At 44.0% G+C, this 24,425-nt stretch overlaps 2 protein-coding genes across 8 annotated transcripts in view; one reads left to right on the top strand and one right to left on the bottom strand.

Annotated features, from left to right (window-relative positions):
• SAP30BP (SAP30 binding protein) overlaps positions 1 to 14,446 on the bottom strand; it is a 31,565-nt gene extending 17,119 nt beyond the window's left edge. Inside the window, exons 1-3 of one of the 2 annotated variants that reach the window (XM_056328762.1) lie at positions 14,288 to 14,444; positions 14,043 to 14,152; positions 10,863 to 10,910 (exon numbers count right to left, since the gene is read on the bottom strand). In XM_056328762.1, the coding sequence (XP_056184737.1) occupies positions 10,863 to 10,910; positions 14,043 to 14,152; positions 14,288 to 14,402 (273 nt within the window). In that variant the 5' untranslated portion in view covers positions 14,403 to 14,444. Of the gene's footprint in view, positions 1 to 10,862; positions 10,911 to 14,042; positions 14,153 to 14,287 lie in introns of both variants that reach the window. The other variant, XM_056328772.1, reaches the window with a different exon arrangement.
• A 66-nt stretch (positions 14,447 to 14,512) lies between these two features.
• The window catches only part of RECQL5 (RecQ like helicase 5), a 39,744-nt gene continuing 29,831 nt past the window's right edge, over positions 14,513 to 24,425 (top strand). The window contains exons 1-8 of one of the 6 annotated variants that reach the window (XM_056328728.1): positions 14,513 to 14,698; positions 15,071 to 15,201; positions 16,407 to 16,528; positions 18,366 to 18,884; positions 19,570 to 19,675; positions 20,149 to 20,260; positions 22,467 to 22,629; positions 22,984 to 23,066. In XM_056328728.1, the coding sequence (XP_056184703.1) occupies positions 15,081 to 15,201; positions 16,407 to 16,528; positions 18,366 to 18,884; positions 19,570 to 19,675; positions 20,149 to 20,260; positions 22,467 to 22,629; positions 22,984 to 23,066 (1,226 nt within the window). In that variant the 5' untranslated portion in view covers positions 14,513 to 14,698; positions 15,071 to 15,080. Of the gene's footprint in view, positions 14,720 to 15,070; positions 15,202 to 16,406; positions 16,529 to 18,365; positions 18,885 to 19,569; positions 19,676 to 20,148; positions 20,261 to 22,466; positions 22,630 to 22,983; positions 23,067 to 24,425 lie in introns of those variants that run through there. The other 5 variants (XM_056328723.1, XR_008820221.1, XM_056328737.1 and 2 more) reach the window with 5 other exon arrangements.

The raw sequence follows: 24,425 nt of genomic DNA, 5'->3' as shown, positions 1-24,425 counted from the left end.
ATGAATTACTGTGTACCTACACCCACTGCTCCATCATTAACAAGCTGAAGACATCAACACAGCTTTTCATTAAGTCAGACTACTTTCAAGTCTCTTAAATGCCTTCAGAAAACAAAGGGATGACCAACTCTTCCTACAGTGCTTGTTCGTATTTGCTCAGTTTACTGGCAAATGCTACGGTGAGGAAAGTATCAAAAACTTGACCAAAGACAGAGTTTGGCAGACGTGAGATTTAAGAAGTCTTATTCAAACCTCCAAGTATCTATTGAAGATCCAGAACTTAAGGACAGTCTAAAAACCTTCAGTGGAGTAATCACTCAACAAGAACTGTCCTACAGTCCCTTTTAGACTAATTTAAGTCTAGGACACATGGTGAATACGATGAACTGATCGGAAAAGACAGCATTTAAAACCAAAATTCTGCAGATCTAATCTAATATAAAGTTGAATGAAACAGAGTATCACCAGGTGGAGAAACAAGGTACAATAAACATTGCACAGCTGCTATCTTTTGGTTGGGAAAGGGAATAAATACTTACACACAGATGAGGGATTTCTAAAGGAACTTCGAGGCATTTAAACAATGGAAAGTAACTGGATTTTAAGTATGGAGGTTACCTAAATCCATTCAGGGAAAGGTGATCTTTTTGTAGATTACTACATCATCAATATCCAGTATGCTATGAATCACCTCACATGACTAGCACAACATCAAGCAGGGGAGTGGTTCCAAGTGGAGGGGATTTTATGTCAAATCTCTCTATCAGAGCAAACGTATGAAAGCTATTAAAGCCTTTAGAGTTTTCAAGTATCTCAGAGCCACAAGCATCATTTAATGGGTTCATTTCCATTTGGATCCCGATCACTTTCAAAAAAACTAACACAGTGAAGACTTCACTAGTGACACCTTCCAACACTGCACAATTCTCACAAGCCTCACCTCTGAAAGTCCATACAGGAACATCTCTGAATTTGCTTTTGCAGCCAGTCTCTCTCTACTTGCACAAAGTCAGCCTGGACACAGTAGTTATGCTGAAAATTCTCTCTACTATCACGGAAACACAAAACTCAGAGGAAAAAAAAATAGATGTTCCATGTTCATTCTTATCCTCTAGTTATTTTATCCCATCTAGTGTTACATGATGACGTCTAAGAATAGCTAGTTTGAGTTAAAAAAAAAGCGCAGCAGTACTGTACTTTATTTCTCTTATGCACTCAGCAAGCTGATTTTCTGGCTGTTACCTACTTTGCAGCCTAGATTTCACAAGATCAACTGTTTAAGGGCCTAAAGCCAGACAGCCTTGCTCTAGCAGACCTACTGAAAGGAGTCAAGGGATGCCGTGATGGTTCAGAGCCAAGCTGGAAGAAGACTGAAAGACAGCAAGACAAGCAGGAGTCAACCCCCTTTTCCCTGATCCTGAGACTAATGAAGGGCGCAAACTGCTACAGGCAAAGACAAAGTATTAAAAAAAACAACAAGAAAACACCCCTACTTTATAACATCTAACTGGGCTGCTAACGTAAAGTCACAATTTCTGTGCTTCCAAGAGCAATTCTGCACAGCAGCATACAGTAATTCCTGCGTGTGTTCAGGAAAAGGTTTTCCATTTTTTCTACTTCCAAGACAAATGCTTTCTCCAAGCCCTGGGCAAGGCAACGCTGCCTGCAAGAGCCCGACTGATATGAAGCCAGCTTGATGGTTCGGTTTTCACGTATCACAATCAGTTAAAAAAGAGCAGCAAGCTGAAGGGGCATGGGTGTGTGTGTACACGCGTTAAGAGAGCGCTGCATTTTGGCTTGAGATTTTGCCTTGCTGAGGTGAAATACCAACCATCTTTTCAGTTGTAGAGTGTTTCCACTCAGTTACATTAAAAAAAAAAACAACCAACAGTCTCTGCTCAGGTTCCATGGAAAATAAAAACAACCAAACAATGCTCACAGTGTGGAACAGAGATTAAAGGAAGGAAGCAAAATATGAATTTGAGACCAATGAATTCAAATTTGGAAAGGCTTGCCCAGAACAGCTTTATTTAATGGAAAGAATGGACTGACTGACAACAATGCTTGCTAAATCCTTCCTGAAACAAGATCCATAAAGCCAGTACAAAGCTCACATCGAAAATGTTAGCATTAACTGTCACTAAGAGGTACAAATTCAACCATCAATTTCTCATATAAGCAGTTGCATACGTTAGTACAGGTGCACTTCAAACTACAAGAAGAAATGATTGAACAGGGTGGCAGGAAAGATACAGACCCAGAAACTGATTGCTTTAAATAAAATGCAAATTGAAAGAGGTGGAGAAATTGATGCCAGACTTGCCACCACTCAGTAGTGTTCCTGGACTTGCAGACAGCTTAGCCCTGCAGCTTCATTTTTCTGGTGACTTCCAGTTATTGTTAAAAAGAAGTAGCTAGGAAGCTTCCACAGTACCCCTCAATAATTTTTTTTTTCTAGAAAGAATGTTCTTGCATGGCAGAATTTCTTCTCTTCCTCAACTATTCCACCTGATTGCTTGCACATAAATAAATTTAACACCAACTTAAACTGACAGCCACAAAACATATAGACCAGTCACACTGTTGTCATGCTAGTGGATTAGTTTGAAGATATTAATGCAGAGAATTTTTCAGTGCACTCCTTCCACTAGTAGCCAGTGGACAGACCTACTGCTGTAATAGTTGTTACAGTGGATTTCTCTCATCTGAGCACGCACCAGCAATGAGTTTTTGTAATTTCTCCTCCTCCCCACAGTTCAGACTATCTGCTGCAGTCCCAACATATTAACAGCCTCATTTGTTGAGTATGATGGAAAGACACTCTGTAACAGCATAAATTATTAGAAGAGTTATCTAAGCTGATAGTGGCTTTGCCAGAGCAAGCAGGTAAAAAGTTTATATGCAGCCAGCAAGAGAAAGACCTCTCCAAACCCTGGCTTACATCCTTTTTTTTTTTCCCCCTCTTTTTCTTCTTTTCCTTTTTAAAGGAACATGCTAGCAACTATGTTCTTCCTTTTCTACAAACATCAGATGTGCTTCCGGGAAGAGAACACTGGAAACTTCTCATTTAATATTAAAAGTGCATGACAAGAACCGTTTCATTTCTTGCTCGGCAGATCTACCTGCTGTCGGTGTGCTACCAGGTTGAGGGCAGCAAACAGAGTCCATGTCAAGTGTATTCACAGTCCGTGGAACAGAAAGCAAGGAAACAGAAGTACAGTGCTTTTATTCCTCCTGCCCCCCTTTTTCTTGTATTGTGAGAGAGGAGAATCCCAAGAGAAAGCTCAAAACAAGCACATTTCCTACAGCCATATCCTGTTTGCCAGCTCTGATACACGGTTCCAGGCAAAATGCCCAGTACAGGGTAAGAAATTTAACTAAGAAAAAAAAAAAACACTGTAGAAACTACGATCTACATACTAAGAGAAGCACAGCAGCTCAGAAATAAGCCACCTATAGGAAAAACAACCCCATATATCCAACCTTGAGTGACACATGTACAGTCTTTACAAACCCACCTATTTTGAGATACTATTGTCACAGACAAAAAGGGAAGGAAGACCAAACCAGGAAAGAGTCAACTCCTGAGACATTCCTTAAGCACCTCATCAAAACAAAGAATGTGTAGCTGAACATTGCCTTTTACTTTTCAAGCTACATTAAGTCTAAGGCTCCACCTTGATTTCATTTCAATTTCCTTGAAAAAACACCAAAAAACCCCAACCAAGACCTGGCAAAATATTTCAGTGAGAAAATGCTTTAGAAGGGAAGCATTCATAGCATAAAACACCTTCAAATAGCTTCTTTGAAACTCGATTCCATTCACCTGACATACGCTATCTCAATATTTGACAAAGATTATTTGTTAGAAGTAATTTCCAGTCAAGGAACTGCGTGCCAGAACTCTCACTTTCCAAATGGAGGTCCAGTTAATAACAGCTGCTTTTCGACAGCACCTTGGTCCCAAAGCTACTTGCATCTGTTGGGTGCTTCCTCTCTCTTCCTCTCTGATGCCAGGGGCCCTTCAAGTTTAACACTTGCAGATCACCCTGTGCACAAGCTTTACCAGACCACAGCATACAGCCTCTCCACAGCACGGACACCAGCCAGGCTGCAGTGGTGTAAGTGTGTACAACCGTCTGCACGGAAGATGGCACAGCCCCTGGGAGCACACCAGCAGTGAGCGCAGCCAGCAGCACAGCTCCCAGTGCTCGCCACCCAAAGCTACCATGGTCTGCAGAGACCTGCCTTGCTCTGCAGAGCCCCCAAATCCTGCTTTGAAGTCACTTTTGCTTCCTACACTCAAACAGGAATTCAGAGGTTAAATAGCAACACTGCATGACAGAGCTTGAGGTGTCAAGCTACACTGATTTTTAACGGACTGTTGCAGTGCAGAATCAAGTAGAAAGTGAATCTGGGCTGTGAGAAATCTTAAGCCTCACAGCAGCAAAAGAAAAGGCTCAGGAGAGCTGACAAAATTAACTTCTTGCATAAGCTTTCTTCCCTAATACTAAAAATTCTTCTTCCTGGTTTGGAGCAGAGGCAAGGTGTAAAAGCAAGTATCCTCACTGGGATATGCGCTCGTCCATGAATGGATCCCACAGTTTTTGCAGACTTTGGTCCTTCGGCACCCAGAATAGGGAAGCTGGAAGAAGCTATTTTCAGGTATTTTTTGGTATTTGAGGCAATCCTCCATCTGTGCTGACTGTTCAAACTCTCACTCTGACACGCACCAACATGAAATTCAGAACAGACTATTTCAGTACAGCAGACAGAAATAATTGCAACAACAGAACTGGACTTGAAGAACTTAGACCTTTATCAGGTGAAATATGCAAGGGGAAGCAGCTCCAGAAAGGACTTTTCTTCAAGTTTAAAGACAAACAGAAAAAGCCTGGCTCTTCCTTCGGAGAAAAGCAAGCCACACCTGTGTCAATAATCTGTGGTATTTAGTACTGGAGGGAGTGAAGAGTCTGCCGCAGCATGTATGCCTGGCGGGGAGGAAGGAACAAGCATGCCCATGGACATGTCTCATCTTCCAAACAGCTCAAGAGCTGGATTGAAGCCAGAAGCTCTAAAGTAGGTAAGCCAGCTTCAGAGACCAACAATACTGTGATTTATCTCCCTGGCAGACGGAGCTGGAGACACAGAAATATACTGGGTGATGCCACATGCGAAACTTTTTTTGTTTCCTGCATGCCAAATTGTTTCACCACTTTCTGTGACTTTCTGGCAATAACTAAGGTCAGCCACCTAGTTAAAAAAATGGGAAGCAGGTTATCAAGTATTTTAATGCTGAGCACTCACTGTAAGAGGGCAGCCTTAGAAGCAGAGTTAACCATTACTCCCTCTAAAGGCCCTCTGCATGTAACGCTGCTACACTGCCAGACTTTCCGGTTCCCTCAGTGCTGGCAAACAGTGTGCCAAACCTAAAACAAGGGGAAAATAACGTAGAGTTGGAAGTGCAAACAGCATTTTACACAATTATAAAGAAGCTGGAATACAGAAAAGATGAATCTAAGACTGCAGTGCTTATCACTGGCACCTTTAAGGCTATGCTCACGGGCAAAGGAAGGAGTGCGAAACAAGCTGGAGATCTATCTTAAACCTAGCTCTGGAAACACAGTTCACACTCTGAAAGTGTTTACAAAGAGGTGTGCAGCACAGCCACACATAACGCAAAGCCATTTTTAAAACACAGCTGCTCTTTTGCCAGTTATGCCCATCAGAGGCCAATATTCACCCAGACAGCATCAAAAAGCCAAGAGGGGCAGGTAAAAAATAAAGAACATACATTTTTTTTGTTTCTGATGAGACACTAGAAGTGCCTTTCTACAACACACATATAAATAAGTTATATCCTACCAGATCTGGCCACCGCAAGACTAGCAATATCCACAGAGCCACTCGAACCATCACAGAGTGCACGGCTTTCGCATGGCACAGCAGTTTTAAAACATGTTCTTCAGTTATATGACCTTTAACATATTCTAAGTAGAATTTTTAAAACTACCTCTCAATGCCTGATATTTCCTAAGCAACTTAGGAAATCAAGCTGGCATAATTTACCACCACTGAAGTATAAGATTTAAATTATTTTCTAAAGCTTACTAAGCCAGCTCCTTTTATACAGCTTGCCAAATGGAACAGCAGTGCTTTAACAATACAACTTTTCCCAAACACAATTTTTCCCTTTCTTTGGAGCAAAACAGTTATACTTGAGGTGAAAGTTGCTGCCTAGGTTCAGGCACCTTTTGAGAATCTGGCTTGATGAATGCATCTTGAATTCAGAAAAATTAATATGCCTTATCAAAATAAGCTAATTACAGGGATTACATTACTGCACACACCCCCATTTACTGGTTCTCAGCACTTACCATTTTTACTTTAAATCAAGATAATTTTGGTATTCAAACAAACAGGTTAATGGGCAGGCAAGATAAAAAAAGGCATTGCAATCAAAAGCCTCTATCTAAGTATTAGTACACACCTACGCATCATAATACAGTGAAATTACAGGTATGCCGGATCAGTAAAAGCTAAACGTAATAAAGAGTTGATGATTATCAAGAGGTGGAAACATAGTATTCCTCTGAAGATTTGAGACCCTTCTGCTAGATCCCAGTTTGGCTGCCTCACCATACAATGCCTCAATGATGCAGAGGGGACCCTTAAAACAAAACCAGAAAAGGAAAATGTCAAGGTAGCCACCTGTTTTGAAAAACTGTTACCATGTGTGAGGCATGCACTTGCCAAGGGAGTGGCAATATTTATTAGCTTTCCTGCACTAGCTAGTCCTGATACCACAATCAAGGCTCAAGAGTTAATGATTTCCCCCTGTGAAAACTCCAGTAAGCCAAGCTGCAGGGCTGGTCTCTGTCCTTGATCAACACTTGCAACCTGTTATGCATCCAGCCCTACAATATGACATGCAGAATCCCCCAGGTGAGACTTGGAGCACAAGGTCAGTATTTCATTTAAGTTTTGTTTTCCTTCTTGCTGCAGGGCTGGTCCCTTTAGCAAGCTCTGAAGGCTTGCATCGTATTACTTCCTCAAGGCTGTAACCATAACCAGCCGCTGGCAAGAGCCCAAGCAGCCTGCACTCACTGCACGGGCCACTAACCCTCAGCATCCCAAACCGCCACTGCCAGCATAACACCAACCTTCGGACCTATTTCCAGTGTCCTTTCTTTTGTAACCACAGCTCCATCACCTGAGGAAAGGACACAAAGAACCCATCCAAGCTGTGGGATTCCATCTTTTCAACGCCACGCCTTTGCCAAGAGCTTCTGTTGACCATTTATTTTCCCTTCTGAGCAGAAGGCTCTGTTTCTGAAGTGCTTTTAAGACAGATGCTTGTTTACGATTGGTGACCACTCACTTAAGAGCTGGGACCCCAAAGTGATTTTGGGCACCAATATGTCCTGTTCCAGAGACTGTGCACATCCATCCGTGAAATTTGGAAAAGCAATTAGTTTTATTTAGATTGAAACCTCCAGTTCCATGAGTGCCTGAAGCACTTCAAAATGCAGGTACAGGATGTGACATATCTAACCAGACTTGACTACTTAAAGACGAGGATTCTGCTTTTTGCTGTGAGCACACAGTGTTTGGGACTGACTCACAGGTGCTCAGTGACAGTGAATCCTACAGGCCAGAAATCTGCTCTGGAAAAACACTTTCAGACACTGATGAAGCTTAATTATTCTTCTACTCCCAAAGAGGTGTATAGAGAAGTCTCTGCCTATCTCTCTGAGAGTAGACCGAAGACAGCAGTTTGACACCACAGTGTTTGAACTTGAAAAGCTTATTGTGACTTGCTACTCAGCAAAATTAAAAAAAAAACACAACACAGGAAAGCTGCAGTCCCATCTAGCCCTTTGACTAGATGGGACTTCACCTCTTGTGAGGAACAAGGGCTGTACAGACAGACAGATGCACCTTCATCAAGATCAACAAGGGCATACTCTCTGGAATCAAGATGAAAACCTGAGATAAATACAAACACCGTAAGTGGGGTAGAAAAATATGTCCCCAGTGGGGCCATCTGAGGCAGGCTCCAAATTCCACTCTCCCATCATCACTTTACCAGACAGTTTTTACATCATCCCCCATTTTTGGTCTCCTCAGTCTATACCCACAACTCACACTAACCAAACCTTCTGGAGGTTTTACATCTGGTACTATCCAAGTGCAGAATGAGGCCAAATCACAGGATGTACTAGCAACAAGGGAACTCCTCCACACAATCTGGCTCAAGCGTCCTGGTCAATGATTCAAGACATAATTACAAAGTAGTTCATTCACCATATGTACAGAGAGGCAAAACAGGAGAGAAAATGCTGAATGTGTATTGAAGGCTTGAAATTACTATAATTAGCTGATAAATTGCAATGGTTTTATCTCATTCATGCATTTTAAAGGATTTACCATCTGTGTACAGTCAGATTCAGACCCTGGAAAAGCCCTTGCCATACGTAAAGGGTCTGTGGTATCTATTTAAACATGTTTCCAGGTTTGTGATGTCTTACAATGAAACTGATAGAGCAAAACCAACTACAGCAGTCAGCTGGGACAAAACCAAATAAAAGTTACCTGAAAGTGTTAGCAAGCTACAATCAAGTGTCTCACTGTAAACCCAAAGTGCGGTAAAAAGTAGCTACAACTCTTACTAGCTGTCGTACGAAGAACAAGGAGAACACTGCCACTTGGTGGAAAAGGAGGATAGGAAACATTTGTAACTGCTCCAGGTAAAACTACTTTTAAAACGATGTTCCATCTCCCCCCGTCCCGAGTGAATTTCTTAACAGCATGGCTAGTACAACTCCATCAGTGCCCCACAGAATGCCACATAGCAACCTGCCTGCTCCATTACCAGCCCAGCACTGGGCTGCCCAGCGGTACACTGCATAGCGAAGGTGTGCTTTTATCTCTACCCCAAATGCCAGCTGGCTATTTTAGCTAGAATGAAAAAAAACCCCAAGAGGCCAGAGGAGGCTATTCCCTTCTTTCACTAATGTATGAAGACATCTATTAAGGATGACATGAAAGTCTGAAACTGCTATAGTTCAGCTCTGCCTCCCTCCTGTTCTCAAATCCTCACCTTTCATGGCATGCTAGGATGGCAGGAATTGAATTTTACTTTTTTTTTTTAATTTATTTTTAACTCTAATTTACATTTTCAGTTCTTGCAGAGTATATGCAAGATACAAAATGCTTTTAATGCATTGCTTCCCCACTGAAGCTGAAACACTGCTCCGTGGCCATTTGCAGATCTTCTTCAAAAAGTCAAAATGCACCCAGACAGTGGCGCACAGAACTCGCTGAAATGAAGATGCATTTTAAACAAGCCAACACGAAACATCAGCAACATATTAAAGCAGTAGCCACAGAATTCAGTGGTAAGATTTCCGTAATGCATTACACAGACAAGAGCTACTATAGTCCGATTTCATTCTTTCTCTCTTTGCCAGATCTTTTCTCCATTGCCCTGCAGTCCCAGAGCCCTTTTAGAGGAGACAGAAATGCATACAACTGCAACAGGGCCCGACTACAGAGGCTGTGGTGATGTACGCCAAATTTCTCTTTCAAAGAAATCTCATCTATTCTTCTTTCACAGTACACATTTGAATCCAGCAGTTTTTACAGAAACATCTTGCTAGCATGCTTACCAGCCACAACAGCAAAAATGCAGAAGTAGAAAAATCATTAAAGTGAGAGATTACCTTTTTGTCTCTTCCAATTTATTTTTCTTGCAACAAGGAAAGGAGACAATACATTCCATTGCCAAAGTGCCTCCTACCTGTATGCCAAAGGCATTAATGTAAGACTTCACCAGCTGCAATACAGCTGCCAAGATTTTCGCCTGCGTATCACCACAAACCCATAAAAATATTGTGGAAACTGGAAGAAGGAGCTGCTATAAAACTAATTTAAGCAGAATAGCTAGACACATTAATTTCCCTTCATCCTGTCCTATCAAAGCCCTAAGCCAATTCAAATGCTCTACGTAATTTCAGTTTGCAGCACAGTCCTCTGATTTCCTTAGCTGAGCTTAGAGACTGTTGGCATCCTTGAGGAAGCTACTGGATAAAACAAAGGCTCTTGCAATTGCCATTCACTTGGTATCCCACAAGGCTGCTTATATTGCACGAGGAACTGAACCAGCATAAAAATTTGAGCCCAGTTCTCTACAAAGTTTCAAATGGATTTGGTCTTTTGTCTGTCTTCCAGCTTTTAGCCTGATGCATGTGTCTATGTGCTGTTAAACACCTGCTGTTCAACAGAAACAAGATGTAATCCCAATATAAACATCACTTCAACTATTTATAACAGCTGTCATCTGGGGGTGTTATTTCACTTTCTTAATTTTCAATCAACCTTTAAAGAACTGCTTCATTCAGAAGGACAGAAAGAGAGTTGGAGACAACTGAATTGATTTTGACACATTTCATAACACCCAGGAGCATATGAACATTTATTCATTAAGTTATTCTAAACAAAGAAAGTATTGCAACTAACACAGGTCCTAAGAGAATTCTGTACTGAATACTACATCTCCCAGATCACTGCAAAACAGGTGAGATGCTGTCAGAAAACCTCCCTCAGATCTAATGCACAAGATGACCGAGTTCATGAATGCAGATCTCGATCGTGACTCAGCCCATAGCCTAACTGGTTGACTACTTTTGGCAGAAGCCAGAACTAAAGTTAAAAAAAAAAACAAAACACGTTACAACTACAAAAAGGAAAGTATGAAACTAGCTACGGAAGATCACAAACGAACACCAAGCCATGCTGTTAAGACTTACTCCTCTTGTACTAAACTTCCCCCCCCACCACCATACCACACTTTCAAATACCTTTAGGTCACCAGCCTCAGGTTTTTCAGTCTCTGAATCGTCATCTTCCTACAAGACAAGAATTTACAGGATTAAGCTTAAAGAGCAGGCTTGGCAAGTAACTGCACTTACAGCAAAGGGCTCGCATTCAGCAGCCCAGCAGTAGTCCGAGACCCTTTCCACAGGAGGTAGTTTCACCCCACCCACTCATGACCAGAAACCAAGTCCTACATCAGGGAAAGGGGTTTGTTTGGTTTTGGTGTTTTTGGTGTTTTTTTTTCTTTAGGCAAAAGCATTACTCAGTAGCAGAAGTCCCCTGTAAAACTCATGCAGCTCCTGAATGCTCAGAACTAGACAACATGAAGCAACAGATCTGGGGTAAAAAAAGCATTTGTCGTTTGATAATTGTCTCTTCCAGCTGGCAACGGGCTTTTTGCACTTACTCCCATTTAGCAGTACTCACAGAAAAAGCAGCATTTGCAAGACCTATTACACTCCCAAGCATACATCAGCAGCACACACAGGACAGACAGCTGGCCTGCCATCCAACCAAACATGCAGGCTTGGTGAGGGTCTGGCCTAGCACCAAGTTCCAAGGATCCGGTGATGCCAGCAGACACCGCATCTTTCTTATTTGTGTAGCGCTCTCGTAGCCTCGTTGGTAGATGATGTGAACTTGCACAGAAGGGAACCACTGACAAACGTCACTGTTTTAAGTAATAGACTCCATTCATGTTTTACGCAGAAATGTGGTTTTGACCCAGAAAGAAACCAAAGCACTGGGCAAATTTTAAGCCCTGTGAGAGCTTAAAACACTCAACTCAGCCTTTGGCAAAATTTGTCATTACGTGAGAAGTAAGCCCCAGCTTTGGTCCCAACTGGTAGGTAAGCCTACTGTTCCACTGCCCTAAGAGCTACTTCACCGGGGGTCTCACAGTTACCTATGTTTCTAGACATAGACACATACTCTGGGTTCAAAACAAGTTTGAGGAGCAGAAAATGTTTTTCATGCTCACACAACTCAGCAGAATGTTTTTTTCCTCCAAACTTTGCCACAAATTTCAACTTTGGCCCCAAAACAAGAACTTGGTGTTTCAGCTTCAAAAGGGAAAACAAAAAAGTGAGATGATTACATGCAACTGAAAGGAAGAGTTTACAACAAAATGCCCACCTCAGAGTATTAGCACAGGAGCAAAATCTGGCAAGGCAAGCTAGAGATTGACCACACAATAATGTCAGTAAGTTTAAGTTGCCTGAATTAATATGCCTATCCTGCAGAAGTGAGACATCAGATTCCTTCACTTCAGCTACTCTCCAGCTTACCTTTCTGAAAGGTGTACATATGCCAATAATTCAGTCTTTACTGTCAAAGTTTAGTAACAGTAAGTTTTTAACTAGCAAAGAACCATAGTACCAAGTAACTTGGCATTTATCACAAATGAGGTTCCTCTCCCCTCCAAGTCCCACCTACATTATAAAGATAATTAATTTTCAACAAAGCAACAATGGGTCGAATCATCCATGTTATAGACAGGTAACTGAAACAGCTCCCCAGACCTTCTAAACTAGCAGGGGATATCATTGAAACATCATCAACAAACAAAGAAGCATTATTGAGAACCACCTTTGGAAAAAAACAAAACAAAACACCACAACCAGAGACTTTTCAGTCACTGTTAAGGTAGATAATATAAGCACAGAGTTGTTTAGATAAAAACCCAGCACAAGTCGAGTCCAACTCACACTGCATTCTAAAAACAACTCATAACCAGTATAAGCTACTAGCACAAGCAGTATCAAGGAAGCTCTCGATTCTGATCAAAGAATACTTAATGCAAAAAAACTCAAGCATTGCTCTCCTTCAACAAGACTGGAGAGAAGGTACCCTGTGTACATCCATTCTATAACCACAAATATATGCAGGATCTGCTGGCTGACATCAGAGTGACTCGATTGCCATTACTTGAACAGCAACCTGTACCTCCCAGATGACGAACAGCTGCAACCTGCACTGAAAATTGTGCACACAATAAAGATTACTCCATTTACTTGCCCATTTGCCAATGCTAACTAAACACAGCTGATCTTGACAAGCACCTGTATCACACCTACCACTTCCTTTGAACTAAAGAGATCTCACTGAAGGAGGGTCTAGAAGTTTTGGATATAAAAAGAAGAATCAGTAAAGCTGTAAAGAAGCTTCACTACTTTGCTAAGCAAGATGCCAGGGGCAGACCCTGAATGCTACTGCTTGCACCTTTTCCAGTATAGCAACGGGACAAAACCAAAAGCAAGAACAAGAGCGACCAATCTCTTGTCTGCTACTTGGGAAAACAGATGGCAGACACAGCGAGTGTCTCATAAGAGACTGATCTCACGCATACAAAGTAGATTTCAGTGAGGAAAGGTTATAGTAACACAGCCCTGTTTTTCTGGCTACGTGGTAGAGGAAAAGACTGGAACACGGACAAGGTAAGACATTCTTAATATGGTGGTAAGCAAAAAGTTGAGGAGGTAAAAAGGAGACACCCCACCCCACCCCAGATTATTGTTTGGCTCCTACAGACACATGACAGGATTATACGCCCTTTTGTGTGTTACAGCTGCACCCACAGGTAGTGAGCTACATGCCCTGTCTCACAAAGCATCAGTTATCTCAGTATCTAGGTGGTTATGCACAGGCCATGCACCTATGACAAGCAAAAGCCACTCACGTCTAGACAGGACACTGTTACATCAAGATAACCTGATGTTGCGGGTGGGTTGAGTTATACACAAAAGAATAATTTAAGACATCGCAGAACTTTATTCTTTTTAATCCTTCAGCTGACCATGCGACAGTGTGTTCCTCTTACAAGGTTCTCATATCTCATGTCAGCTATGCTTAAAGAATAATTTTCATTTGGTGTGGTGTTGACTTGCGATGGCCTTTTTCCCCGTAAAAAGTGTCAAATGGCATCAACACAGTTAGCAACAAGCAACACGAGCTGTGCCAGGCTGCTGACGGGTTTCAAGGCAAACGCTTTTGAATCAAAAACAAAGTGCACAGAAGCATTTAGAAAGTGCTGAAACCCACACCAGGAGTCAGATACTCTGGGTTCCACCATGGGTTGCCACTTGGGAGCATTCTTTGGAGGGAGAAAACCCTCTGCGACACGTGGAAGGGCTCAGGGCAAGCTCCTGGAGCAGAAAGGTACTTACTGACTGCCTGCTGTTCTCATCGTCCTCCTCTTCATAGCCCTCCTCGTCCCCATCCAGGCGGGTGAAGTCGTCATCTCCGTACCCAACCGAGACCAGGCCTCCTTTCTCTCCTAAGGAGGAAGGGAAAAGGAAAACCATGAGGAAAGGGGAGATGGCAATGAGCCGGGCCTACCCCTGGCGGAGGAGAGGGCGGCGGGCCGGGCCGGGGGCTCCCCTGCGCCGCCCGCTACCACCCCCGCCCTCACCCGCGGCCGCTCCCCCATCGCTTCCCGCCGTCCCAGCTTCGCTGTCCGACTCCGGGTCTGAATCCTCAGCGTAAACTGCCAGCGAGGAGAGAACGCTACGCTTCGCCGCCGCCATCTTCCGCCTCCGCCACAGCGGCTTCCGGCGCGCGGAGATGGCGCGCCCCGCGCAGTCGCCATGGCAACGGCGCCCCTCTTCCGCCTTGGGCGGCTCGCGCTGCGGCGGGAGGGCTCCGGCGGCCGCTCGCGGCGCGAAGGGAGAGACCGCTCAGCGAGGCGGAGCGGGATTCCTATGGAGGAGGGATAAAAGGCGCCCGGACCGCTGAGAGCGGCGGCTGCCCCTTTAAGATTGCTTTCGACGTCATCGCGCGGCGCCGCGACAGCACCTGCCGGGCCCTGACCAAGTGCGAGAGGGTGGGGGCCGCGGGCGGAGGGGTACGGCTGTGGCGCACGGCTGTGGCGCGACGGCGCTGAGGGGCGGAAGGATACAACTCCCCCAGCCGCGGCGGCTGGGCCGGTCGGGGCGCAGCGTGGCCCCAGCCCAGAGGCCGCGCCCGTGCCCCATGGGGACGCCTTAGGGCGGGGGGGTTGTCCCAGAATAAATAATATTGGCCCCCCTTCCCGTGAGGGGCCTGGGGGGCGCCCCTGGGGGAGGCCCCAAGGAAGGGGGCGCGTGGCAGGGCAGCCGTGGGCGAGGTTGCGAAGGCAGCGACCAGGCGGGGAGGCCGCGGCCGGAGGCGGGTGGCGGCGTTCGGGTTTAGCGGTGGTTCCTGTCACCTTCCGTAGCTTCTCTACGATGAGCGGCGAGGGTCCCCCGGGCCTGGAGGGCAGGGTCCGGAAAGCACTGCGAAAGGTCTTCGGGTTTGAGTCCTTCAAGACTTCCCTGCAGGAAAGCGCGACCATGACTGTGGCGAGAGGTGAGACTCAGCATCGGACAGATGGGAAGCGCATCTGGTTTTCCATCTTCCTGCAGGGGTGATGCTGCAGGAGTTGGTATCGCGCCTTTTTTGAGGAGTTGCATCACCTGGACTAGGCAGGACTGCGTGGCGCTGCTCTTGAGATCGGTTCAGTGGCACAGGAGCACGAGCACGTGCTGCACACAAGCTCTCTGAGCACGGCTTTGCCCTGCCTGTGCCTTGCACTGGTTCTGTAACGCTGCTATTGCATCGACCAGGAAATAAGAAATGCTAAAGTGCAGTGTTGCCGTTATCTCCTTTGGAGGTGTCTGCAGGCACGTTTATGGTCAGATGAGGGCAAAACTGGTTACATTTATATGTTTTCAGAGTAAACCTGTCCTTGTGTTAAAGATGATACTGGTAGAAGGCTTCATTTCCTAGGGTAGTTTGTGTCTGTTCTCCAAATCATGCGACCATTATCAGAAACAAGATTTTGCTGGTGTTATATCCACCACCATACCGCTGTTGGTCGCACAGGCAGCTCACACCTACAAGCTCCCAATTGTCACTGCCCTGGCAGGTCTCACAATGTGAATCAGAACAGTGTCAAACTCGGCACTTGCGATATAATTAATTTTCATATATCGCCAGCAGCTATTAACGATGGACCGGCCAAAAGCAGTGCTCTGTCAGCAGGGTGTCTCCACCTGTTAGCATTGCGTGCACTGGCATCTCCCTGACTTGAAGTGGATACCATCTAGTGCAGTGACAGTTACTAACTGCATGATAATATCTATGTGGTTTTGATTTCCAGCCCTTATTTCTTATGAGGTACCTTTCTGGGATAAGCTTTAAAAGGATGTGGTAAAGATCTGTCATGGGGCTGGTAATTTGGTAACTGGGTGTCTGTAAAATGAGTGGAAGCAGCTCATCTGGACAAAAATTAGTGTGAATAACTTTGCTTTATCTTGGTTTCTGTGTATCTTCTGGTACTTTTGTAAGGCTGTTTCTCAATGTTTACAAAGCAATCAGAGACACTTTGAAGGAATCCATTGCAGGTATGCTTTCAGAAGCTAAAAATGAAGTTTCTTTGGTATGCCACACAGTGCACACACATACACGCTGTTTCTCACAAATTACAAGCCTTTCTGCCCACCCCTCCAGTCAGAGCCCTGGGAACTCACCACCATTCAGTAGCTTTGAGCTTTCTTCTGTTGTCTTTGCAGGGGAGAAGGATGTCTTTGTATGCATGCCCACAGGGGCAGGGAAATCCCTGTGCTACCAGCTTCCTGCAGTTCTGGCAGTGGGCATCACCATTGTCATTTCACCTCTGATTGCACTGATTCAGGTAACTGTCTCCTGTTGGCTGTGGAAAAGCAGTCAGTGAAGGGGGTTGGGAGACTCTGGAGACACAGCTGCCTCTTGTTTTTCTGTCCACGAGTCTCTGCTGTTGGCCTGCCTCTGGATTCTCTTGATGTCTCCATGTGTTTTTCCTACCCTGGTGATAGGTGAAGAGACTGCAGTTAGCTGCAGAGCAGAGTAAGTCTGGTAGGATGCTATGCAGTTCTCTAAAAGGATGTTTTCCTTCTTTAACAATTAACCTTGCGGTTTTTATAACTGAGCCTTTCTCCAGGTACTGCAGTTGTCTCTTACCTCCAGCGTGCTATACAGAGGCAACAAAGCAGAGTACCTTAAACAGAACATACTGGATCTTTCCCCAGAATAAACCTGCCATTTTACCTATAGAGTAATAACTGCCGGAGTGATGAAGTTGCCTTCAAAGGCATAATTTGTGCTGCATCAGAATGTCTTTTTGTTGCAGTCAGTCTTTCTGTCATGGGAAGAAGCTGGTTTAGCAGACCTGCTCCCTGAGCTTTCATCTGTGAGACTTTTTTTTCTGTACTTTGCCTTTTCTAATGTTTCATCACCTGTTGGGAGAAACACTTCCCTGTAAGAGCAGCTGTAGCATTGCTTAGACTTCTGTAAAGCATTTGATTAGCACTGCATGGTATCTGGTGTTGTAGACTGCTGTTTCGGGTTTTGGGTTTTGTGGATTTTTAACTCCTTTACAGTCTCAATGTAATATGTGTTAACAGTTAAGAGCAGGCATGGTAATACATCTCAGGAAGGTGTTCTAAATAGTGATTATTTTCCAAGTGTGAGGATTTCTGATTAAGCTCCAGCACAGACAATGTTTTATCAGTGAAATGGAAGTTACAAAGAATTACCATCAGTAAGATTTGGAGGTGAAGCAGAATGTGTCAGAGTTACAAATAGGTTGAGAATGGGCTCAGTGAGTCCTAGGAAACAGAGCTGGAGTGAACCTTCAGAGGTCTTCTCATCAAGCCCTGAGACGGGGTGGCTATGCCTGGAATGATCGTGGTGTATTTCATTGTAGCTGAACTTGAAGAACTTGGTCTGTGTAGTTTATTGTAGGGAAGGTTGAGAGTTGACTTCGTGAATGAAAACAGTGGGTATTAAATCAATCATTGAAACCAGATATTGAGTGAAATAATTACATCTGTTTCTCAGAACTATTCATATCTTCCGAAAAGTTATATGCTAGTCAAGTGCAAGTGAACAGCTGTGTGTAGGCATAGGGAGGTGAATTGGTTCGTTCAGTGTTCATCTGGATATGATGCTGTGTTTTCTTCTTGGTTTTCATGGCATCATTCTCATCCAGACTTGGTTCTTTTGCGGTGGTGATTTGCATGACCCTTGTATTTCATCCTATCTCAGCTGTGTTTATAACATCCTTTAATTATTTTGGAATGAAATGCACTTTGCTGCTGTTGGGTGGTAGTATTCATTTTCCATCTGTGACAACTTGATAGCATAAATACTGAGATGCATTGGTGGGTTGTTTCAGCTCACTGTGGCTACAAAAAGTTATTTTGCACAGATCCCTGCTGGTGTTCCCTAGCAGCAAAAAGACTGTCCTAAAGTGAATGGATGCACAAAAATGCAGTTGGGTGCAAGAGCTGGACAGATATGCTCACAGTCGAAAATAACAACATCTAGAGTTGAAGATGTAAATACCCAGACTGTAGGTATATGTTGTGCTGAGACTCAGTCCTGGAGGTGCAAGTTGGGGCCTCACCTGGATCTCCCTAGTAGCCTTTCTTGGTGGTGGTGACTTTCTTTTATTTCCATTTCCTTTTCATTTAATTTTGTGTTTGCTCTAGGATCAAGTGGATCACTTGCTGGCTCTGAAAATCAAAGCCTGCTCTCTGAACTCCAAGCTTTCTGCCCAGGAAAAGAAGACCATCCTGGCTGACTTAGCAAGTGAGAAGCCCCAAGTAAAGCTCCTGTACATCACCCCAGAGATGGCAGCCGCCTCTTCCTTCCAACCTACGCTGAACTCTCTGCTGTCCCGAAACCTCTTGTCCTACCTGATAATCGATGAAGCGCACTGTGTTTCCCAGTGGGGACACGATTTCCGACCTGACTACCTACGGCTGGGCACCTTGCGCACTCGCATACCCAATACGCCCTGCGTTGCTTTGACTGCCACTGCCACCAAGGAGGTCCAGGAGGACATTGTGGCAGCGCTCAAGCTAAAGCAGCCGCTTTCTACATTTAAGACTCCTTGCTTCAGATCTAACTTGTTCTATGATGTGCAGTTCAAAGAGCTCTTGACTGATCCATACACCAACTTGAAGGATTTCTGTCTGAAGGCGCTTGAAGTGAAGGATACCACTGGGGTAGGTTTTACATTTAAGGAAGAAAGCTAAACGGAACAAAGGCTACCTTAATGGTCACTGACCTCCCAGTGGTTGGTATGGCCCTGACCAGTCTGTGGCAGGGAAGGAGGAAGTCTCTGGAAGGAAAGCTTGTATATTTTCTAGTTCCTCTAAAAGTGCTCACATATGTTTTTTAGTTCCTTTAAAACGGGTAGAATGTGAAGGCTGCATTCCTTTCAGAGGTGCCCTCAGGAAGGGGTTGGTCTAAAAGAAAATTGATTAGGAGGAACATGTGACTAGCACTTCTGTCTTGGTTTGTCATGTGCCAGGTTATCATTGGATGGATTGTGTTCTGTTCCTCTAGCATGGTGAGGATGAACAGAAGCATTTGGAAGTGTTGTGTTGACTTTCCTGCTCTAACACTAATTCCCAACATAACTCTCAGGAACTCAGTTACAGCCTGTGCACCTGAGTTTATTTGTATGGCAGAGGGAGACTGCGTCTTGCCTTGTGTTCACTGGGAGAGGACTGGGGGACTGTAGTTGGTGGATGTTGGGCCTTGTAGGACGTATCTTTCAATTGTCGGGGAACTGGCTTGTAGAAGACATGATCTTTAGGCATCCCTCCTGTCCCCACCATGCTAATGACTGCAGCTTTGTTGTCTGGCTTCAGACAGCATCATGGACTTTCTCTCCTGTCTGCCCAGGTGTACTCTGGCTGTGGCATTGTGTACTGCAGGATGAGGGATGTGTGTGACCAGCTGGCTATTGAATTGAGCTACCGAGGAGTGAAAGCCAAGGCATATCACGCAGGTACTGGAAGCTCCATCTGCATCTCTCAGTAGCTGGTAGAACTGAACTGTACCACCTTTAAGGCCTGGGTTGGGGCTACCTAGAAAACAGCTTTGTAGGCATGGTCTGCAGTGTCTCTGATGCTCACATGTCAGGTCTGTGAGGTAAGCGCAGAGCCTTCAATGGAATGGTATTCCCTTTGCTCCAGAACTGTTGGTTTTGTTGGATCTTGTACGGCCTAAATATAACTGCTTTTATCCCAGGAGGGAACTGAATTTTTCTCTTTGGAATAGAAACAGCAGCTGCTGACTTCTGCTTGATCGCAAGCCAGTTTAAACATGGGCAAAGAGGAGTGTGTACACCAGTCACTTTTAGTGAGGGGGTTGGCTCAAAGTGGGGGAATGGAGGAGGAAGAAAATCCTCTTGTTACTTTTTTTCTTTTCTTTTTCCTTTTTAATTTTTTTCTTGTTGTTTCCTTCTTTTTCCCTTCCCAGGACTCAAGGCAGCTGACAGGACTTCAGTCCAGAATGAATGGATGGAGGAGAAGATTCCTGTTATTGTTGCAACCATCAGTTTTGGAATGGGAGTAGACAAAGCAAATGTCAGGTGTGTGTGAGTGTTTTGCGCCACCGGAGACTGAAACCTGAGCAGTGGGAAGGGAAAGCCTCAGTCTCGCTGTCACCTGATACATCTGATTCAGATGCCTGATGAACACTTGGTAAAACCCACAGAAACAGAGCTGGAGGGTTTTTAGCTTAGAAGCAGCAAAAACAAACCTGGAAGGGTTTTGTAAAGAAATTAAAAATGAGGCACCAGAGCTCCTCTTTGCCAGTCATCTTCAAAACCAAGAAAATGGGAGGAATGCTTGGGTTTTGCCACACCCTCTAGGGTTTCAAAAAGAGCCATCTCAATGCAATCACAGCTGTCCCTTTCACTTCTCTTAGTGTAATAGTTGCTGTTAAAAAGCGGTGGGAAGAAAATCTGCACCTAAAATTATTCATATACCCTTGACTAAAATAGTCAGAGCCAGCTTTTTTTAGAGATCTCCTTTTGCAATGCAATGGGGGAAAAAAACAGCAGTTCACGAATGGCAATAACCGTATAAAAAAAATACAGCTATAGTCCAAGGACTGAAACTTTCCAGATGGTTTCAGTTGCTGTTCCTCTGGGACTTCTGTCACCGTAATTGCTCTGTGTTGTTAGAATTCTTGCATAGCAGTATAGCTGTGCTGAGTTAGTATTGTGAACTGTGATCACTTAGTAGAGGGGTAACTCGGGTACAGCTCACACAGCACCCCACACAGACCTGATCTTCACTCTAAAATCTGCATAAAGCAATTGCTGTGAACACTGTGGGAGGGGGGCAGGGCATCACTGAGACAACCATGAGTTCACAGCTGTGCCATGCTTCTGTCTGTGTCACTGTGCTGCCACATAACAGGACCTCATAGCAGAGACAGCCTATTTTACTGCTTGATGCATGCTACCCAACAGAGAACTGAGGAGTCTGCTAGGATAGTAGCATGCATTAATTAATTAAGCCACTCTGCCCTGTGCAGTACAGTGGTCATTCAAAAACGCAAAGATTAACTCAAATGCAATGGGCTGACTGAAAGTGAAATATAGCTGAAACATGCTTGTAATCTGGTTAGTTTCCAGTGGAGTTAAAATTCCTCTTTACAGTATGTTTTTAAATAGTTTAAAAGGACATTATATCCAAGCCAAGGCAACAAGGTACTGCTGCTTAGCCTTTGCTCTATGCAGCAGAATTCCAAGTATTTATGCATATGTTATCAAGTAAGATCAGGCATGACAACTTCTAGAGGTGACTTTTCTGGATAGGAGGAAAAACAGAGGCGTTGTCTCTCTTTCTGATGGAATCTGCTCCTCTCCACTGTTAATTCGGTTTTGCTTGAGAATATTTATCAATTCATTCAGTAGACTTCCTGGTGGTGATTAAATGTGTAGATGCTTCCTGCCTGGCCTGTTCTTGGAGTGTTTGTGTGTGAAGAAAAATGGTTGCCTGCTTTTGTTATTTAATCTTTTTCCACACCCATATGCATCATATGCCTCTCAGACATGCTGGTTTTGAGGCAGACTGGTATGTAAAATATTGGCAGTGTTACTGTACTGTAAAATCCTCTCAACACAGCTATCAGCTGAACTGCTGAATAGTCAGGTACAAGCAGGTTTAAAGTGGTCTGGCATTGGAGTGTTGAAAACCTTCCTTCAGAGATTACATAAAGCTTAATAATGATTCTATAGTCATATTTGCTGGCTCGGAAGGGTGTCCTCATCTACAAGCGAGCTTGGTGAGACAGAATTTCCCACGCAGACTTTGTTGGCAAAGAAGTGTCTTTTTAAAATAGTGTCTTTCATAATGTGTGCTGTAATGTTCAAATTGTGTTCCACAAAATAAATAGGACTTTTTTTATTAATGCTGTATTTTATAGTAAAATCTTCCAAACTCCTTGAATGAATGTCCTCATTCTCAGTCTTCATAGCTGCACAGCTGTATGCACATTTAGGATATTCATGTGCCCATTTTTTTCCATCCATTCAGAGTGATATACTCCTCACATGTTGTTCAGGTGCATTTATTTTCTTACCACTCTGCTGCTTTCCTTGCATCTCGTGTCTTAAAAGGACTTAAATCTCTGTGCAAAATTCTTTGCTCTGCTAAATCCTCTGTCTTTTATGCTTTTGCTGCCCTGTTTTTTACTGTTGTTGGTGTTCACAGACAACACAATTGTGTATGCAGCGATCTGAGAAACCTGGAGCTCTATGTTTCCTGTTGTCTTACCCCATGCAGATTTGTTGCCCATTGGAATATTGCTAAGTCAATGGCTGGGTATTACCAAGAGTCCGGCAGAGCTGGGAGAGATGGGAAGCCATCCCGCTGCCGCCTCTATTACTCCAGGAATGACCGGGATCAAGTCAGCTTCCTGATTAAGAAGGAGCTCTCTAACATCCAGGTAAGATCTGCAGAATTGTATCCACATACCTAGATGTGCTGCCTTTGCTCTGATCTGATTTACCTGCAGTAACCTCTGAATATGCGAAGATGACATGAGTTTTTCTGGGTCTAGAGCTGTCCATAGCCCTGTTTCAAGGCACAGCAGAAGAGGATGAAGCAGGAAGGGAAAGGGCTGCCAGCTCCAGCTCTGTTAGAGAGTCATGGGTGAGCTGAAGTCTGGAGCAGAGACAGGGTGCTGTCTGTGCCTGTTTGCCATATTGATCAGAAGGGTTGGATTTGGTCATTGCTAGAGTTACTCTATCTGCTTATATTTAAATTGAAGACTATAATTCTTGTCCCTGTCTACTTTCAGGAAAAAAAAGGCACCTTAAAAGAATCTGACAAATCTGTGATGACAGCTTTTGACGCCATTGTGAACTTCTGTGAGGAGCTGGGGTGAGTGCATTTCTTTCAAACACTGTTTAATGTTGGGGAAACCATGCCCTGTCCAAGACACTGTTATGGCTGAGATCTTGGATGTTCAGGAAAAAGAAAATACTGAATGAGTTGCATGATACTTTGATGTCTGGACTGAGGAAGGTGTCCCAAAGACATCTCTCACTCACTCCTACCTCTGAGTTAACTGAGATGTTGGTCTTGGAACCTGACCGGGTGACACAGTGATTTTAAACTACAACTCCTGTGGCTATGAGTTTTACTATGTTCTGTCTTTGATGATGGGTTGCTTTAGTTGCATTTGCTTTTGTTTTGCCTTCTGCCTCTTCACTACGTAATCCCTCTTCTAAGGAGACAGCCTAATCAGCATGGGATGGGAGCATTTAGTTTCAATGTTTCTCTAAATCTCAGGGGCTCCACTCTACAAAGTACTAGATATTGATGATTCTTGCTGACCTTAGAAGGACCTGATGGTGCTTAGAATGTTTCAGACACAGGCCCAAATTATGGATGTGTCCAATCTAAATGCAGACTAGCAACCACAATGTGCATTGTTCGGGTTTAGTTCATGACTTGTACAATTACAGCTTACTAATTGCTATTCTATGCTGGATAAGACATCAAAGCCATAATTTTGCGCCAGTAAGAGAGTAGTACATGTTCACTAACTGAAAATGGTCAACATGTGTCTTGCTTTCAAGTCTGCATCTTGTTTCATTTTTCACACCTGCGTCTAGGACAACCTTTTCAGTGCAAATGTAATGTGCTTCTTTTCTGAAGCCCTTGGTGAGCATGTTCTCTCTTGTAGTCATGTTTGGTAAACAAATCCTGGTTTTATGGGGTTGCTCTGGGAAAGTCTTGCTTGTACTGAAGTATGGCACAACACTGAGTGCTGGAGCACTTTTTTTGCCCAAAGTCAAGGTGATTCTGGGAAGTAGCTACTAGGAGGCTTCTTACTACAACAGTTTGATGCACTTGACTAAGGAGCTCTGCTTCTTCTGGTACATTACCAGCTTACAGCAAGAGTGGCCAGATGGCTGTTTGTGTCTGGGTTTTGTACAATCTGAGAGGCAGCTGTATCTATCTGGTTAGATGCTAACCTCAGAAAACCTTATCTTGGTATTTATTTCTTCTTGATTCTTAAGGTGATTATCAGTAGAGTTAGTCATGACAGTAATTTCTTGGAATTTTCACTAATGCCATACAAACTGGACTGGGATCACTGAACTAACCTTGCACAAGCCAGAAGCAGTCACAGGACATTCCAGGCTGGTGTCCCAGTGAGGGCATGAGTTAGGCTCCACGTTAGCCATCTTGCTGTAAAGAGCCTGACTGCTCTCTGAAGTGAGGACCTTCTCC

This window comes from Falco biarmicus, chromosome 1 (genome assembly GCF_023638135.1).
Source record: "Falco biarmicus isolate bFalBia1 chromosome 1, bFalBia1.pri, whole genome shotgun sequence".
Taxonomy (NCBI): domain Eukaryota; kingdom Metazoa; phylum Chordata; class Aves; order Falconiformes; family Falconidae; genus Falco; species Falco biarmicus.
This window is presented reverse-complemented; position numbering and strand designations above follow the sequence as displayed.